This window comes from Teleopsis dalmanni, unplaced genomic scaffold, assembly GCF_002237135.1.
Source record: "Teleopsis dalmanni isolate 2A unplaced genomic scaffold, ASM223713v2 unscaffolded_contig_1243, whole genome shotgun sequence".
Classification (NCBI taxonomy): domain Eukaryota; kingdom Metazoa; phylum Arthropoda; class Insecta; order Diptera; family Diopsidae; genus Teleopsis; species Teleopsis dalmanni.
In genome coordinates this window covers 1-9,733 of record NW_024032625.1, presented here as the reverse complement: position 1 = coordinate 9,733, position 9,733 = coordinate 1, and the positions used below count along the sequence as shown (strand labels likewise).

General features: G+C 34.0%; 1 protein-coding gene across 1 annotated transcript; it reads right to left on the bottom strand.

The window, feature by feature from the left end:
- Positions 1-440: 440 nt before the first annotated feature.
- On the bottom strand, positions 441-992 carry LOC119663988 (uncharacterized protein K02A2.6-like). The gene has a single exon (XM_038073573.1). The coding sequence runs from the start codon at positions 990-992 to the stop codon at positions 441-443; it is 552 nt and encodes a 183-aa protein (XP_037929501.1).
- Between the last annotated feature and the right edge of the window lie 8,741 nt (positions 993-9,733).

The following is a 9,733-nucleotide window of genomic DNA, read 5'->3' as shown; positions in this document are numbered from 1 at the left end:
AAAAAAAAAAAAAAAAAAAAAAAAAAAAAATCTAAACTAGTGAACAATTTAACTGAGAGCATATAGTTTTATAATTTTAATTTTATACCATTCCGAACATTAAAGCAAAGCTCAAAGTTTCTTAAAGCTAACCTTACATGTGCTTTACACTTATTCAGCGGTCGTGAGAGCGAGAAGCTGCGAGATCTCTCATGCATAATCGCTGTAGAAATCACATGTAAGATCGCTCTAAAGTTCTTGGCACCCGATTAGAAGTCAATGTCGATATGTCAATATGTGACTATATGCACCCGCTCCCACTGTTCGCTTGGTGTGGGCCAAGAATGAAGTAATGTTTTCGTAGGCATCTTTGCTGCATTTGAACATTGTTTGCAGTTTTGAATAAATGTTTTTATATCAGCATCAATGTTTGACCAATATACAAAACTTCGTGCTAATGCCTAGGTACGCTCAATACCTGGATGACCACGATGTAATTGTTTAAGTACACGTTTTTTGTAGACTTGTGGAATAACAATACGTTTACCGTACACAACACATTCATTTATTAATGATAACTTATTTTTCCTGTGTAAAAATGCTTGTAATTCTCTATTATTCATTGTTTTGTTAGGCCAACCATTTGTAATATAATATATTATTTGTTTTAGAATTGGATCTTTTGCTGTTTCATATGTGATCATTTTATGTGTTACTGGTAAAGTATTTATGGTGTTACTTATAATTGAATTGACATTTCTTTCTAATTTGACTGATGCTACAACGTAATTTTCAGAAATATTTTCGTTGTTGTTTTTAAGTCGAGATAATACATCTGCATAACCAAAACTGTTTGTTGAAATGAATCTTATTTCAAAATCGTATGCTAAAAGCTGAATTGCCCATCTTTGAAGACGATTAGCTTGATGTATAGCAATGCCTGTTTTTCTACCGAAAATAGTCAGTAAAGGCTTATGGTCGGTATGCAATATAAATCTTCTTCCATACAACATTTTATGAAATTTGGTAACTGCAAATATGAGTGCAAGTCCTTCTTTTTCTATCTGGCTTTATTTTTGTTCAGCCGGAGTGAGAGAACGTGAAGCATGGCAAATAGGTTTAATGGATCCATCTGAATATTCATGCATGATGCATGCGCCTAACCCATAGTTTGATGCGTCGGCAGCTACAATTAACTTCTGATTTGGATCATAATGGCATAATAATAAATTTGATGACATTATAGCTTTAAAATGATGGAAACACTTCTGATGTATCGCGTCCCATTTCCATTTTACATTTAACTTAAGTAAATTATCAAGTGGTCCTCTAAACTCGCGCATCTTCGGAACAAATTTCCCGTAAAAATTTAACGACCTTTTCCGGCCCTTTCTATAGCTGGGGTATACTCAGCGAGTATACCAGGATTCGTTATAAGAAATTTATTTAAAAAAATATAAAGAGGCACTTCTGTTTGTAGCAGCGTTTATTGTTTAACAAAAAAAGAGAGATACAATGAAGTTCTGGAAGTTGTGTTGGAAATGTTTTAAACAGCAGAAATTCCAAAGTCAATAAAGTAATGTCAAATGCGTAAGCGTTGTATGCGTTGCAATCGTTGCGAGCGTAGAAATCGTTGTAGTATTACAATCGTTAGAAGCGTTGTATGCGTTGCAATCGTTGCAACCATAGAAATCGTTGTAGTATTACAATCGTTTGAAGCGTTGCAATCGTTGCGAAGCGTTAGAATCGTTGTGATCAGTGGTGTAAAAAAAACCTGTAACAGGAGATATTCCAAATAGCTATCTATAACAGGAGAAATTTCAAAAAGCCTCCATTCAATTACATCCTTGTCAGCTAAAGCCAGACAAAATTCCCTTTCCAATGCGAAAACTTGCCACATTTGTCAGCAATTGCCAAACGCTCGTAGATCCACACGCCTTCTAACAGTGTTCGTGACTCGTCATCCATTCTTCTATCAGCTATGGCCAAATGGAAGCCTGGTCAACTAGTTAAATTACCCTACGTCAGTAAAAGCCAATCAGAAGGTAATTCAACCACCATCACTTCACCCAAACCAGTTCACCTATTCACATGGTGATCTTCAGCAATGGCCAAACGTACCAATATGTGCCTAGACCAATTAGTCTGAACTCCCACTGTTGTCCCTAACAAAAAGAGTTACTTACCTGTAATAGGAGAAATTCCAAACCATTTGACAACTTTGCTGCCCTTTTATTTGAAATTTCTTCCATTGCAGGCAAAAACAAAAATATTTTCGAGTAAACAAAGTCCCATAAATTTGTCAAAACAAATTTCTTATTGTTGTGCGTATTGCACTCAAATGTAATAAAAATAACTGCATCACATAAAAAATACGTGCGTAATATTTTTCTTAAATTCGTTTATGCAGACAAACAAGAGAAATAGTTGCAACAAATTTACCTACCTTTAATTACCGGCAAAAAACTAATCAAACCCTATTTTAAATTACAAGGTCATCCGTTTATAAAAAAAATATTTGTTTTAATAAAAACATTAATAAAAAATAACAAAATATAAACTTTACAGGATCATTAATCTAATTAAAAATTTAATTTAATATTTAATATGTTTTAAAAAAAAAATTCGCTTAATGTAACTATCAATTTAATTTGTGGGGTTAAATTTTACTGTATAATTTGGGCCTTACAAACTTAATATTTAATCCAAATAAAATATAAAAAATGAAAATTATCGGGATACATTTGTAAAATTTTTGTTTTGAAATGTAATTATTAATATTAGTACTTAAATATAAATAATATTAATTGTTTAAACTATTTCATAAACATTAAACAATTATCTTTAAAACGTAACAAATTTTAACTTTTCATCATTTATTGCGTCTGATATATGACAGTTTAAAAGCATGCTTATAATGCTAATTGCCGAGAACCTATTGAACCCATATATCCTACGAAAAAAATATTTCAAAATTTTTTCTTGAGATTACGGGTCTTCTTATTTTATGAAAGGAGCTCATAAAAAAATATAAAAATAAAAAATTTCAGTTATATCGGAGTCTGATTTTTTGCCACATCCGTTCGATGTGTAAAAGAATGACCCGTATTTAACTATTGCGTTCCTACAGTGTATACTGTTATTAAATATATCACAAATATCCACTTCTTAATTTGAGTATATTTTGAATTTATTAAATAACATTTGTCTATTTTTTTATGCATTATTTTAATAAGATTTCAATTCTTAAATTCATTTTATTTAATATTGTTACGATATAAAATCAGTGATCGTAACGAGATGGCATCACTAATGTGATCAACTTTGTTATACGAGGAAATAGTAAAAAAGACGTGTGCACATCTTTGCAAAAAATATAGATTTAAGTAATTAAAACAATAAAATATTCTGAACAAAGAAATATAACAGTGGCGACGAGGAAAACTTTTAAATTGTGAAAATCTAGCGAGATGACAGAGCAATTTGCTGATATTCTGAAACAAATTCATAATCAATATCATCAAGACAATCTTGCAATGCAAAATCTTATCGCAAAATTGTTTAAAGCAGAAAACTCGGAAGTAGCGGAGCGTTCATCGTCCATATCTAAGCCAACACAACCGGAATTCATAATTGAAGCACTTGCATCAAACATCACAGAATTTTGTCATGATCCAGAAAATAACATTACTTTTGACACTTGGTACATGCGGTACGAAGTTCTGTTTCTAGTCGATGCTGCAAAATTGGATGATGCTGCAAAAACACGATTGCTTTTACGTAAAGTGAACACCATTGTTCATAATAAGTAGTAAACTTAAGAAACTTTTTGGAAGTCAGATTTCACTATTCAATACTAGATTCAATTACAGATAACAAAACAAACATTCGTTATATATGCGAGTATGGTTAATAAACAGTGTGAATTATTCAAATTGAATGATTTAATCACAGATCAATTTAAGTGTCTAATATCATTATGGGGTTAAAGTCACCATCAGAATTTGAATTACGCACAAAAATGCTAAAAAAAATTGGAGAATGAGGGCACGAAAGTCACGTTGGAGACCTTATTAACAGAATGCCAAAAGATAGTAAATTTAAAAGTCGATACAATGTTCATAGAAAACAATGCACAAGTGAATCGTTTACGTGCCAATAATCATAAAAATGAAAAACAATTCAAAAATAATAGCAAGTCAAAAGAATCTTTAAGTTTCGAAAAAAAGTTCGCGGCAAATGGACATGTACTAAATTCGCTCTGTAAAATTTAACTAAATAGAAAATTTTGGCTAAGTAGTAAATTATTTAAAGTACTTACAGTTTCTTTTTAATTGCACATCAACAAAGTGTTATAGTTATGAAAGTATTCTGCACATGATTTGCTGAATTAATGGTGTAAATTGTGTGCGTATATATATTGTGATGGAAATGGATCAGAATTATGGCGCATTTATTTGGGGAACATAATTTTTATTAATAATAGTGGAACTTAATTTATATAATACAAACAAATCTGATAGAGACTGATAGCTGCGGTCGTGATTAATATTTTATACACATATACATAAATCAGCTGATAGAGACAGCAAAAAAACAAAAAAGCTTCTAAGCTTAAAAATAATAAATTAAAAGAAGTGTTGTAAAACTTCAAATCCAATTATATAAAATATAATTGTAAAGTTTTATTGTTCAATATTAATACGAGAAATTTGTAAAAAATTGAAATTAAAGTTTTTGCATTAACATTTATCTCAATTCTTGCTGGACTGAAAAAGTGTGTAAATAAATCAAGATACTTAACATTTTGTTATATATTTATCACAACAACCTGCTTCTATTTACAAGTCTTTAGCTATACATGGATGTCAACCAACCTCCAACCCCAGGGTGGGGGGCAAACACCACTCTCGGTTAAAAATATTTAAAGCGACATGTCATCAATCCAGCTCGTAAAAATTAAAGAAATGGAGCTTCTATGCCTCCAACTCAGAAAAGAAATTGAATTTCTCAAAGCAGAAAATGCCTCCTTTCGAAGTGCAAGTGCAATATTTCCAGACAGAAAAGATGATGAACAAATTGAAAGACTCACATATGAGACTGATGAGGAGGAAACAGATTAAAGAAACAGGTTAAAAAAACAGATTGGATTTTGAAAAAAAGCCAAGCAAAAAGCGTAAAGCCGTAGAATCTCCAGAGTGCAACATATCCCCATTGAATTCTTCTAATGTGGCACCTATAGCGAGCAATAAAAATACCCAAGTGGAGCTGAAAATAGCGCGTCCACCGCCAATTATGGTTTTTGAAGATTATAAATACTCAGAACTGCAAGCTGTTGTAAAAAGTAACTGCAAGAAAGATTTTTTTATTAAGCTCCTCAATAGCGATACTTATAAAATCAGTACATTTGAGATAGGCGACTATAGAGTTATTACAAAAGTGCTGTCTTCAAAAAAGCTGCCTGGTATTCGTATGAAAACAAGCATTACCGACCATTAAAGGTTATTGCAAAAAATTTTCCTCATTCATGTGACCCAGTCGATATCGTATTCGATCTGAAACAGCAAGGTTTTAAAATCGTGAACGCGGTCAACAAATGGAAATCACATTCAAAGATTCCACTTAATATGTTCTTGCTTACATTTCAGGCGACAGAGGAATAAAAAAAAATATATAACATTAAAACCATTTTAAACTGAGTTGTTAAAATTTAACCAATAACTCAAAGTACTCAAAGAAAATACCACAGTGTAAAATATGCGTATGGTCACACACAAAATTACTGCGGCAAATCAGCCCGGTGTGTTAAATGTGCTGGCAGTCACAGTACTGCAGAATGCAACAAACCTGATCAGCACCAACCAAAATGTTGCAACTGCGGTTAGGGATATCCGGTCAATTATAGAGGTTGTATAGTAGCGAAAGAACTTCAAAAATTGAAAAACAAAAAAATTGGTGAACAAAACAAAGGTAAACAGCGTAATCATATATGAGCTGAAAACCAACCTGAAAATAATCAAACTGATGTTCTGAATAGAAACCCAAAATCGCTGAATAGTAAAAAAACATATTCGGAAGTAGTTCAATCCAACACTGAGGACGATGGAAATTACAAAATACTAACACAAATACTGGAAAAAATCACTACTCAAGAAAACTTTTATAAAGCATTGGACAAACGCTTGACTAGGCTAGAGCAAAAACTCAATAAAACAAATATTGCTTAGTTATATAAAAATAATTTTTATTTTTTTTTTTTTTTATTATTATTATTATATAAATACAATCTGTAAAAGAACATTCATTATTATTTATGAACATAAAAATAGAAAAAGTGATTTGTAGACATGTGCGGGACACTCAGTAGTAAACACCGCTAAAGATTAAATTACAACTAATAATAATGATGACTAATAATAGTGAGTAAATAGTTGGCTATATAAATATTAAATTTCAGTGAGTTTACAATTACGATTCACGTGTTTAGGGTTCTACTTGGCAAGTCCGACGTAGAAAATCTTCTTAGTCGACGTGGATGATTGATATCTGATAGTAGCTCGTGTGCCAGTGGGTTCGGGTGATTTGATAGTCTTATACATACGATAGTTTTTGCTGACTGTTTGTATTGTTTCAAACACTGATGGGACGTGGAGATCGCGCTGTAAAGTGCTATTTGGAATATACCATGGAGCAGCCGCACATAAACGAAGTATTTTTGATTCAAATCTTTGCAATATCGCTATATTAGATTTTGCAGCTGTTCCCCAGATCGAGACACCGTAGGTCCATATTGGTTTTAAAATAACTTTATATAAAAGTACTTTATTGTTCAGTGATAGTTTTGAATTTTGGCAAAGAAGCCAGTGCATGGAGCGCATTTTTAAACCCGGTTGCTTGCGTTTCGTAAATATATGATGTTTCCAGGTGAGACGCCGATCAAGATGAACACCTAGATACTTCACGTGATCGGATTGTGGTAGTATGTTATTATTTAGTGTGACTGGTGGACAGTAACCATTGCGAAGAGTGAATGTGATTTGTGCAGATTTGGATTCATTAGCTTTAATGCGCCATTTGTTTAGCCACACTTGGATGCTATCTAGGTTTGTTTGCAACTGACTAGAAGCGACTGTTGGGTTTTTGCTTTTAGCCATGATCACTGTGTCATCGGCAAAAGTTGCGGTATATGTTGATGGATTAAGTGGTAAGTCAGCTGTGAACAGTGTGTAGAGGGTTGGACCTAGTACACTCCCTTGTGGAACTCCAGCTTTTATCGGGAAGATTTTCGTATTATAGTCTTCTATTTTAACCATGAAATATCGGTTATTGATATAAGACTTAAGTAACAAATAGAAGCTGTGTGGTAGATGTAATTTCAATTTGTAGAGCAGTCCGGTGTGCCATACCTTGTCAAATGCTTGCGTTATATCGATAAATGCTGCAGTGCAGTATTCTTTTCTTTCCAGTCCATCTCTTGCATATTGATAAACACGATTTACCTGTTCAATGGTTGAGTGGCGGTTTCGAAACCCGAATTGGTGAGCAGGAATTAGTAAGCGACTTTGGGTGATCTGGTTAAGACGCTTTAAGAGTATTTTTTCGAAGACTTTGGAGAGCACCGGAAGTAAGCTTATAGGTCGATAAGATGTAACTAACTCTAAAGGTTTACCTGGTTTTGGTATCAGGATAATTTGGGCTACTTTGCATTGACTTGGATAGTATTCTTGACATATAATAGCATTAAAAAGTTGGTTGATGAAAACAAGACCAATGTTTGGAAGCTCTTTCAACACTTTGCCAGTAATCAAATCGTACCCAGGAGCCTTTTTGGTTTTAATTTTAGTCTTAATTGTCCATTTAATTTCTTGTATTGTGGTTTTAGGAACCGGGAAGTCCATTTGATGTGGTGTTTGCAGGAAAGACTCAATTTCAGTGTCGTCTTCATAACTTATGCACGGGTACGGTTGAAATACACCTTGAAGATGCTCTGCGAAAATTTGAGCCTTGTCGATTCTGGATCTAGCCCACTGTCCATTATACATTTTGAGTGGTGGAATGTGTGGCGTTGATCCATTCAGCTTACGAGTGGCCCGCCATAATGAATAGTCGGTTGCTTCACTGGGAGACAATGCAGATAGGTATGTTTCAATGTTTTTGTTTTTGTTCTCCCTTAGGGTTTCTTTAAGTTTTTTTATCGCTTCATTCAAACGTCTTTTGTCTTCACGATTTTTTGTTATTTGCCAAATTCGTCGCAATCTACGTTTTTGAAGTAGCTGTTCCTTTATGCCTCTGTCTATGTGTTCTTCTTTGTATTCATTAAAATGCATGGTTGAGTTCCACGCGGCATTCTGTACGGTTGTATTAAATTGCTCGACCGCAGATTCGATATCGGTACCGGTTTTGAGTGGGATGTTGGTTGTTAAATTTTCATTTATGTATGATGCTTCTGAAAATACTCCAGTCTGTTCTTTTGTTGTATAATCGAGGCTCTTTGTTCTTTACAAAAATTTTAGAGTTCAACTCCATAATAAGGGGAGAGTGGTCTGAGGAAAGATCTAAACTGGAATGAATCGATAATAGTGAGCTTGAAATGCCTTTAAATATGCAAAAATCGATCACGTCTGGAACTTTATTGTGGTCTGTTGGCCAGTAAGTTGGTTCACCAGTTGATGCGTGAAGCAAATCGTTGGCCTGCATAGTCTTAAACAATTCGCGGCCTCTAGGTGTGATTAGTCTGGAGGCCCAGTGAGTATGCTTTGCATTGAAGTCCCCAGCAGCTATAAATGTTTGACCAAGCGTGTGGAAAAATTCCTCAAACTGATGACTTTTAATTTTTTGGTTTGGTGGGCAATAGATAGAGGCTATACATATTGGACCTTTATTGTTTTTAACTGTTAATGATATTGGCTGAAGAAATGGTTTTTCGTATTTGTTGTGCACAGAGTGATCAATATCGCTTTTCACGATTATCGCAGCTCCTCCGCGAGCATTTCCAGATGGGTGGTTGGCATCGTATATAGAATACTTCGGAATTCTGAGATGGCTTCTTTGGTTGAAGTGGGTTTCTGATATTAACATAATATCAATATTTTTGTCAGTGAGGAAAGTCTGTAGTTCACTGCTATGTTGAGCTAGCCCATTAGCATTCCAGAAAGCAATTTTAAACGCACTCATTATTTTGATGTATTAGCGACGAACGCTGTTAAAATATTTAGCATAGTACTCATTTGTTGCATTAGTGTTTTAAGCATTACTTTCAGCTCTGACATATCGTTGTTTTCTGATCTTGTTTGTGGTTCACTAGTGATGGTTTGGCCGTTGCTTACGACATTAGAGTATGTTCGACCAGCTTGAACGAACTCTGCGCGTTGGTGGACTAGTGGTTTCTTTTCTTCGGAGCGGTGGAAACGCTTTTTGTTGAAGCTGCCTGTATACTTCACAGCCCTTGTAATTAGCGGAGTGATTTCCGTTGTATAATACACATTTTACTTCATTGTCGACTACATTACGAGTACACTCTGATGTCAAGTGATTACCAGGGCATTTTACACAACGGGGCGTTCGTTTACAGTAATGCTTTGTATGACCATAACGCTGACAACGAGAGCATTGGGGAATTTCGCGTTTTTTTCTTGGAGCTTCAAAAGTGATTTTTGTATGCATTAGGCTGTTACAATTGAAAATATTCTTGTTTGTATCTGATGGTTTCAAACCAATAAAAAATAACGGAAGTGGATTTTTGGTTGTTCGTTGA

Bases quoted from the DNA above. Each gene is read 5' to 3' on its own strand.
- LOC119663988 (XM_038073573.1), bottom strand. From the start codon at position 992: ATGTTGTATGGAAGAAGATTTATATTGCATACCGACCATAAGCCTTTA.